The sequence below is a fragment of the Staurois parvus genome, unplaced genomic scaffold (assembly GCF_062004578.1).
Source record: "Staurois parvus isolate SC_StPar_1 unplaced genomic scaffold, SC_StPar_1.0 ptg000154l, whole genome shotgun sequence".
NCBI lineage: Eukaryota > Metazoa > Chordata > Amphibia > Anura > Ranidae > Staurois > Staurois parvus.
The window spans coordinates 2,640,567-2,663,807 of record NW_028317950.1 but is presented as its reverse complement, the minus strand read 5'-3'; the positions used below and the strand labels follow the sequence as shown (position 1 = coordinate 2,663,807).

General features: G+C 46.2%; 1 protein-coding gene across 5 annotated transcripts in view; it reads right to left on the bottom strand.

The window, feature by feature from the left end:
• The window catches only part of RBM34 (RNA binding motif protein 34), a 201,223-nt gene that overhangs the window by 49,885 nt on the left and 128,097 nt on the right, over nt 1-23,241 (bottom strand). Inside the window, exons 3-5 of one of the 5 annotated variants that reach the window (XM_089674926.1) lie at nt 22,418-22,542; nt 3,795-3,934; nt 712-880 (exon numbers count right to left, since the gene is read on the bottom strand). In XM_089674926.1, the coding sequence (XP_089531052.1) occupies nt 712-880; nt 3,795-3,874 (249 nt within the window). In that variant the 5' untranslated portion in view covers nt 3,875-3,934; nt 22,418-22,542. Of the gene's footprint in view, nt 1-711; nt 881-3,794; nt 3,935-5,995; nt 6,243-22,417; nt 22,543-23,241 lie in introns of those variants that run through there. The other 4 variants (XM_089674924.1, XM_089674927.1, XM_089674923.1 and 1 more) reach the window with 4 other exon arrangements.

The window sequence follows — 23,241 nt, the reverse complement described above, 5'->3', positions numbered from 1 at the left end:
AAAGCAACAGGTTATGTTATAGTGGTCCAATCGGTTTGCTCCCACAACACAAGCAGAGTGACATACCCAGGGCACCTATAGGTACATTGCTCAGCCAACTGACTGTGCTGGTGCTCAGGTATTGGCCCAGTGCCATCATGGAGGGTGGGGAGAGAATCATAAGTCCTGAGCTTACACATGACTTCCTTTCCGCACTCTCAACAAATGGTATGTTGGGGGTTGGAAAGAAGGGTGAGCGTGTGCAACTTGTGGATCGGCTCCAAAAGGGAACCTACTGCTTTCAAACAGACCAATCAACCATAAGGAGAACAAGGACTCCCAAAAAATGTTACACTTTTCCCCACAAGCAAGGGATGACGGTAAGTCAGACACTGCTGAATGCGCTGCTCAGATTGCCTGCCACAAAACCAGGCATACCTGAAGTATGCTTCAAAATTAGTTGCAAGAAGACAGCACCTGTAGATGACAGTCCAGATAAAATATCTGAAAGTAGCTAGTGCCTTTCTGGGGTTTCAGAAGTCCCCCTTCATCAGTAATTGTGCAGCACAGTGATGATGTCACTGCTACTTTTACAAAGTAATACCTGGGTTTGCAGAGACATTTGGTGCACACAAACGTAGATTCATATACTTTGCAGTTATCAAGGAAATTTATCTCCATAAAATTTTTGTGTCCAGCGATTAGTTTAATGTAAAGATTATGGTAATTTACCGGTACAACAGGAACATATAGCGGCTGTGCAGCGGAGACCTTGGTGTCAAAGAGGGAGGACAGCGCTGTGGAACTCTGGATAGATTTCTTGGGGAACAAGCTGCCTGCAACTTCTCCGGCAACATAGTTCCCAGCTCCGGGTGCCACTTCCAGGATTTTCGCTTCACCACTGCAAGAAAAAGCAATAGCAAAAAGGACGATGTCTCCAGGATACACAAAGCATTTCAATTACAAAAAGTGCCTGCTACAAAAAGAGCAGCTGCTTTCAGGTATAAGGTGAAGGCATATTCCTGCAGCATCCTCTGAGCCCTGGTACAGCCCGGGACCTTCTGACTACAAAGCTTTGGCATTTCCTTGCCGTATCAGAGATTGCTACTGGCCCACCATTACAAGCTGCCACACGTAGGGATCAACTTGTGTTTTTTTGGACCTGTGCCTGGGGCTCAACCCAGAAAGCAGCTGTCATTCTTTGTCCATGGAGCTGAATAACCAGAGATTCCCTTCCCTGCATCTGACTTTACACATGGGCGGGGATGCTTGTGACACCACTGGCCTAATATGGTCATATGACCACATTAGATCATGAGCATCCCCGCCCCTGAGTAACGTCAACTGTGGGAAGAAGACCTCTGCTTTGAGCATACAGTGCAAATCAACAGCTTCATTTAACTGCTTCATTTTGCTATAAACATATTCAATAAAAAAAAAAATTAAGAAAAATAAAAAAAAATTCACATTTCTTTACAAATGTAGGCCAAAATGTATTCTGCTACATGCCCTTGATAAAAAAATTTTCAATAGGTTTATATTGATTGGTTTCTGTGAAAAATATAGAACAGTGGTCTCTAAACTGCAGCCCTTTGCTTGCTTTTATCTGGGCCTTGGGACTATTCACTCACACCAACGAATTCCTCCCAATGATACAAACAATGGGGCACAATTCCCACCAATGACAAGGCACAGTTCATCCCAATGATACCAAGAATGGGGGCCAATGACACCAATGATGGGGCACAATTTCTCCCAATGACGGGGCACAGCTCATCCCAATGATACCAAGAATGGGGCCCAATGACACCAATGATGGGGCACAATTGCTCCCAATGACACCATCGATAAGGCTCAGTTCCTCTCACTAACACCAAAAATGGGGCATGGTTTACTCCCACTGATGCCGGAGTTTGGAGACCCCTGCTATAGAGTCTACAAACAATGGGATATATACTGGAACTTTTTATTTATCAATTTATTTTTTTAATGCATTGGCAGTGATCAGCGACTTACAGTGGGACTGTGATAGTGCAGCAGGTGATCGGACTGACACTGAGTGGGAACAGACTGACACCACAAGTGACACTAATACAGTGAGTGATCAGTGCTAATAATATACACAGTCACTGTAATGACGATAATGGCTTGGAAGGGGTTAACATTTCCGGAGTAGACAAGGGGCTAAGCCTGTGCCTAACAAGTGTTAATGTGTGCTTCTGGAGAAGAAACAAAGATCATTCCCTCTATACAGAGCCCTGTGTTGTTTGTCACACACAGGGCTCTGAGCTGTGACTGGATACAGCTGATCAGCAGGTCTCAGCCATGAATCATTGGACGGTGTAGCAAACTTACTCATCAAAGATGGACACGGAGTTCCCCTTTTTTATTAGAAGTATTCCTCAATCCTTTATTTTCTACCCCCTCCCTTCCTGAGAGGCACAGGGACAGATGTGTGTGTGTTAAAAGTTGCTGGCAGGCTGGAGCAGCAGGGGGCCCAGCACTACAAAGCCCCCCCATAGAGACAGCAGATTCTCTGTCCCAAGGCCTGTGTAAACTCACACCTCCTAACCAAGATAAGGTAGTTTTTTCCCTGGACTTGAAAGAAGTTGGAACCCCATAAACCCTACCAGCCAGGTGACAGAAGTTAAATGAACATTCCTCAGGTCAGCTGTCACCTATGTTTCATATCATGGATTATGAAGCTGTCAGTTTTAATGCAGAGTCCATCCGACGACCCCGCCCAAAACAGGGTATTGGCCAGAACTCAGAGCCCCCCCCCTCTGCAGGGGGACTTTTAGGAGACAGGCTGGCAAGCCTAAAAAGTTAACTAAACACATCTCCCAATTTTAACATCGTAACAGCAGAAGATCAAAGACCCTTTCCGCTCTGCAACTTGGATCTGCTTACCTTAAGGCTGAACATGGCAAGTAACTTAACCTTTTAACTTCTCCCTGTTATCTCTTTGCTGTTTTCTATGTATGTATGTATGTATGTATGTATGTATGTGTATATATATATATATATATGTATCTATCTATCTATATCTAGTTACATTTTCTTTGTAAATATTTTATTGCACCTGTTTAACACTTTCAGAAAGAAAGATTTATTACTAAAAGTGTCAAACTGTTTCTAAGCGCTTACTTGCAATTCACGAATTCCTGACTTTTGAAGAGACGCTACTGTGTTTGTTTAATCCTCTGCCCAATCGGCCTGCAGTGACCGTATTGGACAGGCAACTTTTCAAACATTACAGTGTATATTTGATAAAGAGAGTTTCCCTTTTCTCTGTACAAAAAGGGGTGGTGGCAGTGAAGGGTTAGTTGCGTAATTAACCCGACCAGGTAACAAGCGCATTCAGGCTGCCGGTGCGTCGATTGCGTTCCATTAGCTGGGCAATCGTGCAGGGCGCAGCTGAGTGTGGCATTGTTACGCATGTCACACCGCGGTTTTAGATCAACCGGTCCTTCGGTCACGAGTTTGGTGAGAAGGTCTGGGGTCTGACGCCGTGGGCGTGACGTATTGGTGGTCGCGGTCGTGAGATTGTCGCATGTTGGTGGCGGCGATCTTGCGATCGTGACAGACGGGACCTTCGGACAAAATCCCACTGTGTCCTATCACAGCAGAGCGGGGTGTCCTGAACTCCCCCATGTCCTGAACCCAGAAGCAGGGAGCGACATACAGGTAGTACAAGTGGTTAATCTACTAGACCAGCAACAATGAACAAAAAAAGGCCCTGACCTGCACCTGTGTGGCTCCGCCCCTACATGGAACCCATCACCTCCTATTGTCCTATAATGATGTGTACTCACACCGACTCTGTCTCTATTTTCGGCTTTTTGACCTTGACCTTCTTCGGTTTACTTTTCGGTTCTTTCTCTTCTTTGGCCATTTTCTTCAGACGGTCACACAGCTTCCAGTATCAGAGGTTATCAATGCCGCAAAAATAAACCTACAAAATACAGGATAATTCAATAGAGCTTTCAGGCATCAAGTGTGGTCAGTCAGTCAACTCCCAAGGTAATCCAGAAAATACTGCGCTAAAGGAGGAAAATCACTCTGTGTCCTGTCTTGAGCAATCCTGACAGTGCTGCCACCACGACGACACCCATGGGACTTCTCCCAGGTTTATATTGGGGTCTGTATCTCTGCTGGAGTCATCTCCCTTCACTTCCTTTTAGGTCACTGGAACAGGAAGTGAGGAGAATATCTCCAACTAAGATAAAGACAGCAATAAAGAGATTTTTTACTAGTAAATTGAGTAAATGTTAAATAGCATGGGGAGAAGGTGGGGGAGGGAAGGAGAGGAAGGGGGGGCATGTGGTAGAAGTGGAAAAGAGAGGAGGGAAGAGGAAGGTAAGAAAGGTAGAGCAGTCGGTAGTAGGACAGGTGAGGAAGGGGAGGGAGAGGAAAGGAGGGTAAGGAGAAGGGGAGGGGAATAGGAAATGAGTGGCAGATAAATGGGAGGGGAGCAGGATGGGCAGGGGAATGGGAGGGGAGTAGAGTGTGGGGAAGTGGGAGGGAAGTCTGGGAGGGAAGTCGGTGACAGGGAGGAGAGCAGGATGGGCAGGGAATGGGAGGGGAGTAGGGAAGTAGGAAGGTTGGGGAAGTGGGAAGAGAGGAGGGGCAGGGGAATAGAAGGAAAGTAGGAGGGCAGGGGAATGGGGAGTAGGAGAGGCGGGAAGTGGGAGGTGAGGAGGAGGGAAAAGGAAGTGGGAGGTGAGGAGGAGGGAAAAGGAAGTGGGAGGTGAGGAGGAGGGAAAAGGAAGTGGGAGGTGAGGAGGAGGGAAAAGGAAGTGGGAGGTGAGGAGGAGGGAAAAGGAAGTGGGAGGGGAAAAGGAAGTGGGAGGGGAATAGGGAGTGGGGAAGAGGGAGAGAAAAAAGGGGTGGCGAAGGGAAGTGGGAGGTGAGCAGGGGGAAGGGATGTGGGAGATGAGTAGAAGGGAGAGGGAAGGGAAATAGGAGGTGGGGAAGTGGGAGGGGAGTAGAGGGTGAGGGAAGTGGGAGGTGAGTATAGGAGAAAAAAAAAAGGGGAGATGAGTAGGGGGCTGGGAAGTGAATTTGTGGTAGAAGGGATGAGGAAGGGAAGTGGGAGGTGAGTAGGAGGGAGAGAAGTGAGAGGGAAGTAGGGGGAGGAGAGTAGGAGGGGCGGAGGTGGGGAATGGGAGGAGAGCAGGAGGGGCGGAGGTGGGAGAAGAGAGCAGGAGGAGCAGGGAATGGGAGAAGAGAGCAGGAGGGGCAGGGAATGGGAGGAGTGTAGGAGGGGCAGGGGTGGGGAGTGGGAGAGGGGCAGGGGTGGGGAGTAGCAGGGGCAGGGGTGGAGAGTGGGAGAGGGGCAGGGGTGGAGAGTGGGAGAGGGGCAGTAAAGTGGGAGAGCAGGAGGGGCAGAAAAGTGGGAGGAGAGAAGAGCAGGAGGGGCAGAAAAGTGGGAGGAGAGAAGAGCAGGAGGGGCAGAAAAGTGGGAGGAGAACAGGAGGCTCAGAGGAGGGGCAGAGGTGGGGAATGGTAGGAGAGCAGAAGTGGCAATGATAAAAGAGTAGGAGGGGTGGGGAATGAGAGAAGAGACTAGGAGGGACAGGGAATGAGAGGAGAGTGGGGGGTCAAGGGCAGGGAATGAGAGATTAAAAAGGGCAGGGGTGGGGAATGGGAGGAACGTAGGAGGGGCAGGGAAGCGGGGAATGGTTGAAGAGTAGGAAGGCCAGGGGGTGGTGAATGAGAGGAGGGGCAGGGAATGGGAGGGGAGTAGGAGGGGCAGGGGGTGGGGAATGGGAGGAGAGTAGGAGGGGTGGGGAATGGGAGGAGAGTAGGAGGGGTGGGGAATGGGAGGAGAGTAGGGGGCAGGGGTGGGCAATGGGAGGAGAGTAGGGGGTGGGGGAGGAGAGTAGGAGGGGCAGGGAATGGGAGGAGGGCAGAGTAGAAGGGACAGACAATAAACCCTATCAGAGCCCCTTCCTCACTCCCCTCCTCAGTGTGTGTAGTGTGACCCGCTCCCAGCCCGACCCTGCGATCATACAGACAGGTCAGATCGGGGATCGGTCTCCTTCAGTCACCGCCAGTCTTGGAGATGAGGAGAGCGGTCAGTGTAGATCCCCGGTCTGTACACACAGCGCACTCCATACACACCACTCAGCTCCCACGTGGTCCTTCAGACAGCTTCCGGGATGCGGTATCAACAAACTTTATTAACAGCAGACAACAGGACAGAGTCGCGGCTTCCTCCCCCTCACACTGTATTTGGTGGGCGGGTGGTCGGTAGGATCCCCTCCCCTGTGTACTCCCCCTCCCTCACACCACGAAGGAGCGTGCTGTCCGGAGCCCTCGGAGTACACCGGTCCAGACCGTATGAATACTATGAGCAGTGCAGAGTCCTCCGTGTGTGACCTCACAGGCCAACCCTTTATTTGGTCAGTTTTGGATGCAGTCAGGGAGGACTGTCGGGGTTCTTTGTCCAATGTGTCCCCATTGTGGAGATTTTCCTTCATTTCCTGTCCCAAAGAGGAAGTGACTATCAATAATTGGTATCAGCGAGTATTTGACCAAGAGTATCAGTACTACTCACAGATCAAAAACTGGTACATCCCTAGTGCCCATACAAAAAAATCTGTCATTTGGACAGTTCCTTCATTTTTCAATCAATTAATGGACAAACATCTGTGGTGCTGTTTGATGTTTTGAGCCAAAAAGTAGAAGATGTCTAGAACGCTCTTGAATGCCAGAGAGCCCGTCCAACGATCCTGTGCAGGGACCAGGAACCACGGGGAACACCAGCGTGGTCCCGCTACAGCCTGCTCAGCATATCTCATTGTTATTATAGGTTTAGTTGAATGTAATTTCATATTTAAAGACACAGCACAAACATTTTTGTATTTCAAAAACAAAATTGTACTCAAAGCAAGTGCTAAACCCGGCACTCAGGATGAACATCCTGCGGTAAATGTCTGTCAAGTGCTGCACAACTAGAAGAACTCCCATATCACAAATCCAAGGTTAGCAGACCCCTTTATATCAACCAACGCGTTTCGTCACGTGATGTCATCAGGAGCACACAGGGCACTCTACCTATATAGGGAGTATATCATGTGTTACCCACACTGCCTCTACTGGTCACATCTATATTGCATGTTAAATAGCACATCTTGTATTAACCATTTCCATACCGGGCACTTTTACCCCTTTCCCTCAGGCTATTTTTCAGGTTTTAGCGCTCTCACACTTTGAATGACAATTGCGCGGTCGTACAACACTGTGCCCAAACTAAAATTTTATCATTTTCTTCACACAACTAGAGCTTTCTTTTGGTAGTATTTAATAAACACTGGGGTTTTTATTTTTTGCTAAATCAACAAAAAAAGACAGAAATTTTTTTAAAAAAAACCTTTTGTTTTTGTTAAAAGTTTGCAAATAAATAATTGTTCCTCATAAATTTAGGCCGAGATGTATTCTGCTACATGTCTTTGGTGAAAATAACCCAAATTAGGATGTATTATTTAGTTTGTAGGAAAGTTATAGAGTTCACAAACTATGGTATAGATCTGAATATTGATCAATTCTGAAGTTCTGACAGCCAATCTAATTTCTTGAGGTCCAAGAATGTCAGAACAGTACAGATAATCCCCCAAATGACCCCTTTTAACAAAGTAGGCAGTCCGACGTACTTCATAAGAGGCATGGCGAGTTTTTTGAAGTTGTATTGTTTTTGTCAGAATTTTTCGGGAAATGAAAAAATTTTAAAAAATGTCACTATTTTTTTTTACATACGTCACCAGTGCAGTACAGTGTCATATAACTGGCATGGCGGTGATCAGGGACACTGACTGGTGACAGTATGAAGAAAAAAAAACAACTTATTTTTTATTTCATTTTTTTATTTTTTTTAAGATTTCTTTTTATCATATTTCACTATGACCAAAGTAGTACAATGTTACCATAGTAATATTGTACTACATTGGGGAAGAGATCAGTATTTTTTTTTTTTTGCCCAATTTGCTTATAGAAAGATTTACTTTGCTATAAGCAAGCATTTACCTGAATGACATTGATTCATTCAAGGCTTTTTTTTTTTTTTTTTGTGCTTAGCTGTGATTTGGCCATGGCTAATCACATGACACAGCTGGGCTGTGATTGGCCCAGCTTGTGCATGTGATCGCTGTGACCATTCACAGCTAGGCACACTAGTATACAATGGATGTCATGAAAGAAGCCATCAATTGTATACAACTGTCATGTGACCTGCTGTGATTGGTCACATGGGGCCGGTACTCAGATCTGTCATCGGCCGTGTCCGAGGTACACGGCCGGCGACAGATCGTGCGGCTCTGCAGGCGCGCAAACTGTGCATGCCCGGGAGGACGCCATATGGCGTCCACCCAGAACGCTGAGGAATTTTGCCAGCCGCCATCTGGCCATAGGCCGGGCAGGTAAAGGTTAATCACACTACCCCCTAGTGGTTGCATTTATACTGCTTATTGGGAGTACATCATATATTAACCTCTTATATGTTGCCTTAACCTCTTATTAAAGTGTTCCTAAACCCAGGACACTGCATTTACTATATCTGCTCTCCCCGGACCCTGCATTCACCAGATCTGCTCTCCCAGGACCCTGCATTCCCTATATCTGGTCTCCTTGGACCCTGCATTCACTATATATGGTCTCCTTGGACCCTGCATTCACTATATCTGGTCTCCCACAGTACACAGAACATGGAAATCAAATTATTTTAGTAAATATAAACTGCTAAAATACCTTTTCTCATCAGTAGTATACAGCAGTCCTGTGACTTCCAAAAGTGTCCAGCTGAGCACCTGTTAAAGCTAGTAGGACGAGTTTTAATTCTGCTCTGACTGTCCTATGAGGCTGCATGACCCCTGACCCTCTGTATGAAAAGCAGTGACTGGCCCTTTGCTGATCACATGCACCCTCCCAAAGGAAACAAATCTCTATAGCAATACACACTAAACTGAGTATGTGCAGTGCGACTCCACACGATATGTATTATCAGGAGATAAAAGGGGGGCACTGGAAGAAGGGGAGGATCAAATAAGTCAAAATCAAACAACCTTTTTACACAATGCAGAGGATTAACCTTTTAGGTTCCACAGTGAGTATATCAAGCATGCTTCACTGCAGACTGATTTTACTGTTGTGGGTTTAGTAACACTTTAACTTCATATATGAGAGAGGCCACATATATGCGTCCCAAATGTAAACATTTCTGTGCTGAGAGCACATGCACTGCACAGTTACCAGCAGGTACCGGAGCGCTCCCAATGGCTACTTGCAATCGGGAGTTTTCCAATCATGTGACCGCTGTGACAGCCGAATCACAATGGTCACATGATCGGAATACTCGCCTCTGCCTCCCGGCATTTAGAGCCTCTTAAAGGGCAGGGAGGAAGCAGCGGGAAGGGGTTACTTAGACTCCCTCTACTGGCTGCATCTATTTTGCATGTTGGGAGTACGTAATGTACTACCCACACTCTCTCTAGTAGTCGCATCTCTTTTGCATACTGGGAGCACATTATGCATTGTGGGTAATGCATAGAACTGTCATTTTCAACCTTTGTACCCCAAAGGAACCCTTAAAGTAATTTTCTGTCTCAGAATCGCGGCTAAAATAAATTCACCTAAAAATAATGCCTCTTACATTGGCGACCAGTAGGGAGAATACCCCTTAGACAGACCCTCAGACAGAAGCCATGAAGATCATAGGTGCTATACCACTGGCTCTTTTATATGGCATTGGAACCAGAACAGATGAGAAGTCAATCAGCCACAGCTGAAGGAACCCCTAGAAACCTCTGGAGGAACCCTAATGTCCCATGGAACTTTGGTTGAGAATGGATGGCTTAGAAATACTCTTTAAAGGCTCAAAGTCAATGTAGACATAGGGTTGCCACAGGCTGCTATTTAAATATCCTGGCCAGTAAAAATGGGACTTTTTGCCAAATTTTTATTAGGAATGAAACCATAAGGCTAAGATTTTTTCCTAAAAATGGCAGCACCATGTGGATCTGCTCGTCCATGGCACAGCCTATATTTTACTGATCTTTCTTCTTTAATAGCATACAAATCTTTGTATGCATCATTAGCTAGCCTTTGTAAAAGGTACCTAAAGGACATCCTCAAGTCTCTGTAATTAGCTGTGTCACAGGAATACAGACCTATAGGTAAGCACCCACCTACCTAGATTGCCAGCAATTTCTCTGAAGTGCCCTGTTCTTGCTGGTTGTAAACAAGAGTTAATAAAGTATAAGTAAACTTCTAATCCCCCCAACTCCAGGTTTTGGTTGACCCCAGTTAGTCGGTGTCTTTCCCAGACAGTATTAATTTGCGACAGATTGCCTGCCACACAATAAGTCACTGATCACCACCATTGCTAGTATAGTGTCTGTATGGATCACAATCAGAACTATACTAGTGTCTCAATAGTATAGTGTCCCCAAAAACGCAGCGTTATCAAGATCAGCCTCTGATCACTGCCAGCACTTGCGACATGTAACAGAATACATTTTGGCCTAAATTTATGAATCATTTTGATTTTATTGGATATGTTTCATAACAGAAAGTAGAAAATATTTTTTTTTTCCAAAATATTCTGTCTCTCGTTTTCATTTATGTAAAGCCCTCCAGTGTAGATTTTTTTTGTGTACAGTCAGAGGCTTGCTAGAAGCCTGGGAGTGAGTCAGCAAGGTTACTTCAGGTTAGAGTTGGAGGGCTCTACAGGTCAGTCCTCTGTTACCTCCCCCTGCTCTATAGACTTGAAGAAGTTTCTAGAAGCCAACGGGCAGAGGTGATGAGGGGCTGATCTGCATATTTATGGAAGTCTGACCAATCCCAGGCAGGAGACCTGGCAGTGTGGCAGATCAGCCCATAAATATGAGAGAGCCTGGCCAGCAGGGGAGTCGGGTGGAAGGTGGAGTGAGGAAGTGCTGCTGGTGTGGAGCCTGGGAGGGTCCACCTACAGTCTGGGAGCTGGAAAGAAGGACCCCCACTGTTCCAGAGTATACAAGGAAGGACAGCCTGTCAGCAGGGAAGAAGCCATCTCAGCGTAAGGTCTGAAAGCAGCTTCACCTTTTAAAGCTGCAGGAACAGGACAGTGTGAGTACCTCTACACCCCCTGGGCCAAAAAAGGGAGAAGGCGGTCAGGTGCAATACTCAGCTTATTCTCTCTGGGACAGCATTCCTATGTGTCTCAGAATCCCTTGCCCTGGGATACTCTTCCCAACAGGCAGGTGGATGGGGAGATTTTCATGTGGGGTCTGAAGAAGGTTAATGTAAGGGGACTAAGTGCTCCCAGGAAAAGACTGTGTGCTGACCAAAGTTTTCTGCTTTTTACTGTATGTACATAGAAAGTTTGTCCTCCAAGTTGTTTCGGTTCCATTGGGCATCCCAATTACCCCTAGACCCCATCCAAATTGTTAACCCTTCCTAAAACAACAAAACCAAGTTCATGGACTGTTTACTGACTTTGGATGCAAGAGTGGAAAATACATGTTGCCTGGCTGTGCGGAAAATTAGGGGGGACCAAAAAACAGCAGCACTCAAGAGGAGAGCGCTACATTCAGTGGTGTATGTAGGTTTTGTGCTGCACTAGGCAACACAAAAATTGGCACCCCCACAGAAGGAGCCTGACATTGACCAAGAGCACCCCTGCCCTCCACCCAAGCCTTCCATTACCACTGGCCCCCATACACCACCCACCATTCCCCATGGGGAGAGAGAGAAAGACACTCTCCTTCACAACTCCGGACATCCCCAGGAACGAGAGTTGGACTGTGCATACACTGTCATGGAACCCACAGCATCTTTTGGAACCCACCAGGTCCTCATGCCATGTGTGTCCCCCCTGAAAAATGCCACCCTAGGCAAATGCCTTGTTTGCCTTGTGGTAAATACACCCCTGGCTACATTTATATAAAATTAAAAACTCTGTTTTCATCAAATAACGCCAAAATAAAACTATTTGACTGAAAAATTGATATAAAATTCATTTGGGTACAGTATTGCATGACCGTGCAATTACCAGATAAAGTAGCACTGTGCTAGGTGGGGCTAGGCCTGGTCATGAAGGGGGTAAAACCTTCTGGAGCTAAAAAGTGGATAATCCCAGACTTTTCTACCGCAAGGAATTTTGTTTTATGATTCAGAAAATGTGCTGTGGATCTGAACCGACATCTACGCCCCCATACATGAAAGAACAACTCTGTTTAAACATCCCTTCAGTAATATACTTGTACCATGACAAGTCATAGATCGGAGTCTGCTCTTTGTTTCTTTACATCAAATGTTTGGGTCTGCAGCAGGAAATGGCTCTTGTGGCAGAACACATAAATATCAAATACGTTTTGACTCTTTGACCGAGAACTGGTATGCAAACGTAGGCCAAACAAAAAGATTGGTTCAGGGGCGGACTGACAACCCATGGGGCCCCTGGGCAATAGGGGATCATGGGGCCCCTGTGTCCTTGCCCAAACTCAAAAAAGCCTATGGAAAAGGTACCAGGGGCATCTCATGGGGCCCCCTACTGACCCCGGGCCCTCCGGCAGTGCCTGAGTTTCCAAATGGTCAGTCCGCCCCTGGATTGGTTATATCCACAGGTGTTTTTTCAACACTACTTAATCCTGGTTTCAAAATAGCAAATGCATTGGTGTTGGTTGAAAAGTTTAGGGTAGTATAACACGTTAAACAATATATCTTTATAGAGGTCTATACTTCAGGCCAAAAAAGACATTTGAGGAGGAACGAGGGACAGAGAGATATGGTTCCAAAAGATGGACAATCCCTCCAAAGGAACTGGTGAGCGGTGTTATTTTCATTGGCTAAATTAACACTGCTAAAATGCATTTTAGTCAACTAAAACAATTCAGATGACTAAAATACAACTAAAACAATTCAGATGACTAAAATACAACTAAAACAATTCAGATGACTAAAATACAACTAAAATAATTCACATGACAAAAATCCGACTAAAACTAAAATTTAATTTTAGTCAAAAAGACTATGACTAAAACTAAATCGAAATTTGACATCAAAATAAACACTACACTACCACATAAGAATAAGTAGGAGGTATCTACACTGTACTAAACAGCTGAAAGAAAAAGAAATTGCAGAAAAAGGCTTTTCTTTTTTTGTTTTTTTTTGCTTAATATTGAATGTTGGTGATATAATCAGTTATTATGTGCAATTCCATTACCGCTAACAGAGTTTACAGTTTTTCGTTTTTATATTTTAAGGTTGCACTTCTGTTTGTCAAAAAGCAAAATTGTTGTTGTTAATGAAACTTCGTTTTATTTACAAAGACAATGACTAAGGCTCGATTCAACCTGCAGCGATTTGGGATCCGACTTGTGAGACCCCAAATCGCATGACATGTGAAATCCCATGTTAGTCAATGAGAGCAGTCTTAATTAACACCACTGAAGTTGCTCCAACTTCAGAAAAGGTTCCTGTATTACTTTGGTGACTTCTATCCGTCATGTGCCCATAGACTTTAATGGAAGTTGCCTCCAAGTTGTATCCTCATCTATATTAATGTGATTTGGATCCGACATTACAGGACATTACATTCTCATTGGCCACAGGCAAAGTCGCATGGCATGAAAGTCGCTTCAAATTTGCATCTAAGTAGTACTCAAGTCGCCAGGACTCAAGTTGCAACATAAGTTACGTGACTTTCAGTAGTGTGAACTGAGCCTAAATCTGTGTCTGTAGTGCACATGCAAACTTTAAAGTGGAGTTCTGGTACCTACCCCCCCCAAAAAAAAAAATTAAAAGTCAACAGCTACAAATACTGTAGCTGCTGAGTTTTAATATTAGGGTACTTACCTATTCAGGGATCCAGCTGTGTCCTCACCCCGAGCCTATTCTCCACTCGGCTGTGGGTGCTGGCGCTGCCATCTTGACTAAGGGAAACAGGCAGCTTCCTACTGCATATGCGCTAAGCGCACCACACTTTGTGAATGAGCCGCAGTCCCCCGGGACCTGTGAAGTGCCCCAGAGGGCTGCGGGGGACCCAACAACAGGCTCAGTTTGCCGTGGTGGACTGAGATGGAAGTGGAACGGATACCCATAATAATCAGGTACCCACTCCCCCCCAAAAAGGTGCCAAATATGGCAGTGGTGGGGGAGAGGCATCCACTTTTTGATGGAACTCTGCTTTAATACCATAAATAATAACACGTTATTAGATTTTTACTCCTGGAGTATATACAGTATAGAGTTTGGTATTTCTAGAGAAATGCTTAAATAATACATTACAATTTAACTAAACCCATTAGATTTTAGTTGACTAAAATATGACTACAGTAATACTAAATCAAAATTTGCTGTCATAATTAACACTGCTATTGAGACCCATTTATTTCTCAATTTCTTTTCATGAAAGGCTCTCCAGCTTGGATGTAGTCTTCTCCCACCCACCAGGGTTGGGGCCTCTTATGTTCAAATCTCATTTTCTGTTTACTGAAATGAAGTCACTGGGCGCAGTCACATGAATGTATCCAAAATACACATGACCTCACTAGCAAACAGAGATCCTGCGTATTTGCCGTATGTATGTACCAGTTGTGCAACCTTAACATGTGGGCAGCATTACAGGGACCCTATTGGCTGCCACTGCTGCTCCTGGCCAAAGTGTCAACCACAACATGTAATCCTGCACATGCACCTCCGATTAGGCACTGTTGGTCATTGAGGCGCCAGTGGTGCATACAGAAAATGACCTCAGATAATCATTCATGAATGACTTATGCCAGCCATAGATGGATCGAATCTCGGCCAGTCCCTGCTGAGATTCGATCCATCTATGGGCAAGCTGATTGTACCCAAGTCAATCCATTGGTACAACCCACATGTCGAATTTTTAGCATGCGATTAATGCCAACAGCTGTAGCCGCTAGCAGTAATCACTGTGTTCTCCCGGTAAGCACAGCTGCCCCCCACGCCCTGGGAAAACACAATAGCTTGGTGGGAGGCATTCCCCATCAAAACTGTGTTGATGTGGGAATCACGTGGTTTTCTTTCCTACAACCTGTAGCTGCAAGAAAGAAAATCACAAAATCTATGGCCTGCTTTAGGCTTCTTTGACATGGACATCCAAGGGGTAGTAAAAGACAGACGGCTGAAGCACAGTTTTACCACCCCCTACTGCCCACCTAAAACCTAGCACTGAAGGGACTGTACACATGCCACTGCCATGATGCTTTGTGTCTTGGCTGTAGCATATTTCATGCAGCTTGATGAGTTAACAGGTGGCACTGCCTGTCAGACTTGCCCATTCTTGTCAATGGAGCCATGCCACAATCATAAGACTCATGGTTAGTGTGTTAGTTCCACTCAAAACTGCCATTCAGCAAAGAACAAATAGCAAAAAAAAAAAAATGACATTCAAGCCAAAAGCGATCCATGGTGGATGGTGGGAGGAATAGTGCCCCATTGTTGGTGTCAGTGGGGAGAATAGCGCCCCATTGTTGGTGTCAGTGGGGAGAATAGCACCCCATCACTGGTGTCAGTGAAAAGAATAGTGCCCCATCATTGGTATCAGTAGGAGGGATAGTGCCTCATCATTGGTGTCAGTGGGTGGAACAGTGCCCATCATTGGTGTCAGTGGAAGGAACAGTGCCCTATCATTGGTGTCAGTGGGAGGAACAGTGCCCCATCATTGGTATCAGTGGGAGGAATAGTGCCCCTTCATTGGTATCAGTGGGAGGAATAGTGCCCCATCATTGGTATCAGTGGGAGGAATAGTGCCCCATCATTGGTATCAGTGGGAGGAATAGTGCCCCTTCATTGGTATCAGTGGGAGGAATAGTGCCCCATCATTGGTATCAGTGGGAGGAATAGTGCCCCTTCATTGGTATCAGAGGGAGGAATAATGCCCCATCATTGGTATCAGTGGGAGGAATAGTGCCCCATCATTGGTATCAATAGGAGGGATAGTGCCCCATCATTGCTATCAGTGGGAGGGATAGTGCCCCATCATTGGTATCAATGGGAGGGATAGTGTCCCATCATTGGTATCAGTGGGAGGAATAGTGCCCCATCGTTCGTATCAGTGGAAGGAATAGTGCCATCATTGGTATCAGTGGGAGGAATAGTGCCCCATCATTGGTGTCAGTGGGAGGGATAGTGCCCCATCATTGCTATCAGTGGGAGGAATAGTGCCCCATCATTGGCATCAATGGTAGGGATAGTGCCCCATCATTGGTGTAAGTGGGAGGAATAGTGTCTCATCATTGGTATTAGTGGGAGGGATGGTGCCCCATCATTGGTATCAATAGGAGGGATAGTGCCCCATCATTGCTATCAGTGGGAGGAATAGTGCCCCATCATTGGTATCAGTGGGAGAAATAGTGTCCCATCATTGGTATCAGTGGGAGGGATAGTGCCCCATCATTGGTATCAGTGGGAGGGATAGTGCCCCATCATTGGTGTCAGTGGGAGGAATAGTGCCCCATTATTGGTATCAATGGGAGGGATAGTGCCCCATCATTGCTATCAGTGGGAGGAATAGTGCCCCATCATTGCTATCAGTGGGAGGAATAGTGCCCCATCATTGGTGTCAGTGGGACGGATAGTGTCTCATCATTGGTATCAGTGGGAGGGATAGTGCCTCATCATTGGTATCATTGGGAGGGATAGTGCCCCATCATTGGTGTCAGTGGGACGAATAGTGCCCCATCATTGGTGTCAGTGGGACGAATAGTGCCCCATCATTGGTGTCAGTGGGAGGGATAGCGCCCCAGTATTGGTATCAGTGGAAGGGATAGTGCCCCATCATTGGTATCAGTGGGAGAGATAGCGCCCCATCATTAGTATCAGTGGGAGGAATAGTGCCCCATCATTGGTATCAGTGGGAGGAATAGTGCCCCATCATTGGTATCAGTTGGAGGAATAGTGCCCCAGCATTGGTATCAGTGGAAGGGATAGTGCCCCATCATTGGTATCAGTGGTAGGAATAGTGCCCCATCATTGGTATCAGCGGTAGGAATAGTGCCTCATCATTGGTATCAGCGGTAGGAATAGTGCCCCATCATTGGTATCAGAGGTAGGAATAGTGCCCCATCATTGGTATCAGCGGTAGGAATAGTGCCCCATCATTGGTATCAGCGGTAGGAATAGTGCCCCATCATTGGTATCAGTGGGAGGAATAGTGCTCCATCAATGGTATCAGTGGAAGGAATAGTGCCCCATCATTGGTATCAGTGGGAGGAATAGTGCCCCATCATTGGTGTCAGTGGGAGGAATAGTGCCCCATCATTGGTGTCAGTGGGAGGAATAGTGCTCCATCAATGGTATCAGTGGAAGGAATAGTGCCCCATCATTGGTATTAGTGGAAGGAATAGTGCCCCAGCATTGTTATCAGTGGAAGGAATAGTGTCCCATCATTGGTGTCAGTGGGAGGAATAGTGCCCCATCATTGGTGTCAGCGGTAGGAATAGTGCCCCATCATTGGTGTCAGCGGTAGGAATAGTGCCCCATCTGCTGCAGTGTGAACTTGGCCTTGACTCACACCAACACTGTGTAATCAGAGGCGCAGGCGTCATTGAGTACCCATTGTCATTACTAACATTTCAGGCAGGAACGACGGTGGCAACCAATAGGGTCTGGGTATCCTGTCCATGTAAATCTTAGCACAAACGTTTACCTGCATACATTGTAAAATACCAGTCTTAATTAACACCACTGAAGTTGCTCCGACTTCAGAAAAGGTTCCTGTATTACTTTGGTGACTTCTATCCGTCATGTGCCCATAGACTTTAATGGAAGTTGCCTCCAAGTTGTATCCTCATCTATATTAATGTGATTTGGATCCGACATTACAGGACATTACATTCTCATTGGCCACAGGCAAAGTCGCATGGCATGAAAGTCGCTTCAAATTTGCATCTAAGTAGTACTCAAGTCGCCAGGACTCAAGTTGCAACATAAGTTACGTGACTTTCAGTAGTGTGAACTGAGCCTAAATCTGTGTCTGTAGTGCACATGCAAACTTTAAAGTGGAGTTCTGGTACCTACCCCCCCCCCAAAAAAAAAATTAAAAGTCAACAGCTACAAATACTGTAGCTGCTGAGTTTTAATATTAGGGTACTTACCTATTCAGGGATCCAGCTGTGTCCTCACCCCGAGCCTATTCTCCACTTGGCTGTCGGGTGCTGGCGCTGCCATCTTGACTAAGGGAAACAGGCAGCTTCCTATTGCATATGTGCTAAGCGCACCACACTTTGTGAATGAGCCGCAGTCCCCCGGGACCTGTGAAGTGCCCCAGAGGGCTGCGGGGGACCCAACGACAGGCTCAGTTTGCCGTGGTGGACTGAGATGGAAGTGGAACGGATACCCATAATAATCAGGTACCCACTCCCCCCCAAAAAGGTGCCAAATATGGCAGTGGTGGGGGAAAGGCATCCACTTTTTGATGGAACTCTGCTTTAATACCATAAATAATAACACGTTATTAGATTTTTACTCCTGGAGTATATATAGAGTTTGGTATTTCTAGAGAAATGCTTAAATAATACATTACAATTTAACTAAACCCATTAGATTTTAGTTGACTAAAATATGACTACAGTAATACTAAATCAAAATTTGCTGTCATAATTAACACTGCTATTGAGACCCATTTATTTCTCACTTTCTTTTCATGAAAGGCTCTCCAGCTTGGACGTAGTCTTCTCCCACCCACCAGGGTTGGGGCCTCTTATGTTCAAATCTCATTTTCTGTTTACTGAAATGAAGTCACTGGGCGCAGTCACATGAATGTATCCAAAATACACATGACCTCACTAGCAAACAGAGATCCTGCGTATTTGCCGTATGCATGTACCAGTTGTGCAACCTTTACATGTGGGCAGCATTACAGGGACCCTATTGGCTGCCACTGCTGCTCCTGGCCAAAGTGTCAACCACAACGTGTAATCCTGCACATGCACCTCCGATTAAGCACTGTTGGTCATTGAGGCGCCAGTGGTGCATACAGAAAATGACCTCAGATAATCATTCATGAATGACTTATGCCAGCCATAGATGGATCGAATCTTGGCCAGTCCCTGCTGAGATTCGATCCATCTATGGGCAAGCTGATTGTACCCAAGTCAATCCATTGGTACAACCCACATGTCGAATTTTTAGCATGCGATTAATGCCAACAGCTGTAGCCGCTAGCAGTAATCACTGTGTTCTCCCGGTAAGCACAGCTGCCCCCCACGCCCTGGGAAAACACAATAGCTTGGTGGGAGGCATTCCCCATCAAAACTGTGTTGATGTGGGAATCACGTGGTTTTCTTTCCTACAACCTGTAGCTGCAAGAAAGAAAATCACAAAATCTATGGCCTGCTTTAGGCTTCTTTGACATGGACATCCAAGGGGTAGTAAAAGACAGACGGCTGAAGCACAGTTTTACCACCCCCTACTGCCCACCTAAAACCTAGCACTGAAGGGACTGTACACATGCCACTGCCATGATGCTTTGTGTCTTGGCTGTAGCATATTTCATGCAGCTTGATGAGTTAACAGGTGGCACTGCCTGTCAGACTTGCCCATTCTTGTCAATGGAGCCATGCCACAATCATAAGACTCATGGTTAGTGTGTTAGTTCCACTCAAAACTGCCATTCAGCAAAGAACAAATAGCAAAAGAAAAAAAATGACATTCAAGCCAAAAGCGATCCATGGTAGATGGTGGGAGGAATAGTGCCCCATTGTTGGTGTCAGTGGGGAGAATAGCACCCTATCACTGGTGTCAGTGAAAAGAATAGTGCCCCATCATTGGTATCAGTAGGAAGGATAGTGCCTCATCATTGGTATCAGTAGGAGGGATAGTGCCTCATCATTGGTGTCAGTGGGTGGAACAGTGCCCTATCATTGGTGTCAGTGGGAGGAACAGTGCCCCATCATTGGTATCAGTGGGAGGAATAGTGCCCCTTCATTGGTATCAGTGGGAGGAATAGTGCCCCATCATTGGTATCAGTGGGAGGAATAGTGCCCCATCATTGGTATCAGTGGGAGGAATAGTGCCCCTTCATTGGTATCAGTGGGAGGAATAGTGCCCCATCATTGGTATCAGTGGGAGGAATAGTGCCCCTTCATTGGTATCAGTGGGAGGAATAGTGCCCCATCATTGGTATCAGTGGGAGGAATAGTGCCCCATCATTGGTATCAATAGGAGGGATAGTGTCCCATCATTGCTATCAGTGGGAGGGATAGTGCCCCATCATTGGTATCAATGGGAGGGATAGTTTCCCATCATTGGTATCAGTGGGAGGAATAGTGCCCCATCGTTCGTATCAGTGGAAGGAATAGTGCCATCATTGGTATCAGTGGGAGGAATAGTGCCCCATCATTGGTGTCAGTGGGAGGGATAGTGCCCCATCATTGCTATCAGTGGGAGGAATAGTGCCCCATCATTGGCATCAATGGTAGGGATAGTGCCCCATCATTGGTGTAAGTGGGAGGAATAGTGTCTCATCATTGGTATTAGTGGGAGGGATGGTGCCCCATCATTGGTATCAATAGGAGGGATAGTGCCCCATCATTGCTATCAGTGGGAGGAATAGTGCCCCATCATTGGTATCAGTGGGAGAAATAGTGTCCCATCATTGGTATCAGTGGGAGGGATAGTGCCCCATCATTGGTATCAGTGGGAGGGATAGTGCCCCATCATTGGTGTCAGTGGGAGGAATAGTGCCCCATCATTGGTATCAATGGGAGGGATAGTGCCCCATCATTGCTATCAGTGGGAGGAATAGTGCCCCATCATTGCTGTCAGTGGGAGGAATAGTGCCCCATCATTGGTGTCAGTGGGACGGATAGTGTCTCATCATTGGTATCAGTGGGAGGGATAGTGCCTCATCATTGGTATCATTGGGAGGGATAGTGCCTCATCATTGGTATCAGTGGGAGGGATAGTGCCCCATCATTGGTGTCAGTGGGACGAATAGTGCCCCATCATTGGTGTCAGTGGGAGGGATAGCGCCCCAGTATTGGTATCAGTGGAAGGGATAGTGCCCCATCATTGGTATCAGTGGGAGAGATAGCGCCCCATCATTAGTATCAGTGGGAGGAATAGTGCCCCATCATTGGTATCAGTGGAAGGGATAGTGCCCCATCATTGGTATCAGCGGTAGGAATAGTGCCCCATCATTGGTATCAGCGGTAGGAATAGTGCCCCATCATTGGTATCAGCGGTAGGAATAGTGCCCCATCATTGGTATCAGTGGGAGGAATAGTGCTCCATCAATGGTATCAGTGGGAGGAATAGTGCTCCATCAATGGTATCAGCGGTAGGAATAGTGCCCCATCATTGGTATCAGTGGGAGGAATAGTGCTCCATCAATGGTATCAGTGGGAGGAATAGTGCTCCATCAGTGGTATCAGTGGAAGGAATAGTGCCCCATCATTGGTATTAGTGGAAGGAATAGTGCCCCAGCATTGTTATCAGTGGAAGGAATAGTGTCCCATCATTGGTGTCAGTGGGAGGAATAGTGCTCCATCAGTGGTATCAGTGGAAGGAATAGTGCCCCATCATTGGTATTAGTGGAAGGAATAGTGCCCCAGCATTGTTATCAGTGGAAGGAATAGTGTCCCATCATTGGTGTCAGCGGTAGGAATAGTGCCCCATCATTGGTGTCAGCGGTAGGAATAGTGCCCCATCATTGGTGTCAGCGGTAGGAATAGTGCCCCATCATTGGTGTCAGCGGTAGGAATAGTGCCCCATCTGCTGCAGTGTGAACTTGGCCTTGACTCACACCAACACTGTGTAATCAGAGGCGCAGGCGTCATTGAGTACCCATTGTCATTACTAACATTTCAGGCAGGAACGACGGTGGCAACCAATAGGGTCTGGGTATCCTGTCCATGTAAATCTTAGCACAAACGTTTACCTGCATACATTGTAAAATACCACTGAAATAACAAGCTTAGATGCAACAGTTTTTTCTTTTATGCTGCTATACACAGCCATGTGAATGGGCCCATAGAGTATTATACAGCTGCATAGAAATCTGTACAGTACACGCAGCATATATTATGTTTATGTGAATGTGCCCATTATGTCCCTGTTCCATGTAGCTCATTATAAACGCGTTGGTTTTCAGGAATGTGGCTTGTCAATGTCGCTCTGTTTGTAACAAATGCAAAGAAGGTTTGCATACATTATGAAATTTCCAGTTATATAGGTTCCTGGTTTAGAATATAAATATAATTAGTCACAGTCATTGGGAATCCAGACAAATATTAATGTGACTTATCTCGCCATCGAGGTGTTGTCAGTGATTCACCTCCATAGCATTCATACAACCATAGGTGTGTCCTTTATGTAGACCGCAGTTTACAACACTTGTGTCACATACACTATCATTATGGAGAATTATAGGTAAACATTCTTTTTATTTCAGTATTTCTGCTTTTTAATTACATTTTTCACCACTAACCTCATCAGGTAAAAATATAAATTCCACCAAGGTGAAAATTTACACCTCATTTGGACGTGCAGTAAAAATGAGTTCAGCCAGCTATACGCCCAGGATGCATGGGTCTTCAGATCCGATTGCTGATGCTGGAATAAATAAAAAAATGTGTCACAATAAAACATGTCCTTAAAGAACATCCATCGTTCATAGCTGGTACATGTGTGGATAGCGTTGAAGACGTGTCAAACACAAGGCCCGCGGGCCAAATCCTGCCCTGCAAGCCATTTCATGTAGCCCTCGCACCTTTTCTGTAGCTGTGGCACCCCCTCGTCTCTGCCCCCACCTTGTAACAGCAGTCGGCAGAAGAGAGGAGACAGACGTCCTCCACCAGATCCTGAACATCTCTGTTCAGCCATGGAGAGGCTCATCTCTGCCCCTCCCCCCATTGCCTGTTTCATCAGTTGGCAGCAGAAAAGAAGACTGAACTCCTCCTACAGATCCTGCACCTCTCTGTGAAGCCGCAGCACCCCCTCGTCTCTGTCTCCTGCCTCCCCGGAGACAAGGGGGCGTGCCACAGCTGCAGGTGAGGTCCCCAACATTCAGCATACACGGGCAGCTTACTCTGGACCTCCTCTGGTCCTTTTCCAGACCCTGCTGATAGTGGGGGGGGGGGCTCCTGACATCTGATGTAAGGGGGGTTGTTCTTGACATCTGCTTGTAATTATTAAAAGAATAATAAAATTGTATGCCAGTTGAAAAAGACTGCTGGTATCGTCCACAAGAAACTTTATTGGAGACTGCTGAAACAGAACATCATGACAGAACCACGTTCTCCCTGAGCAGCC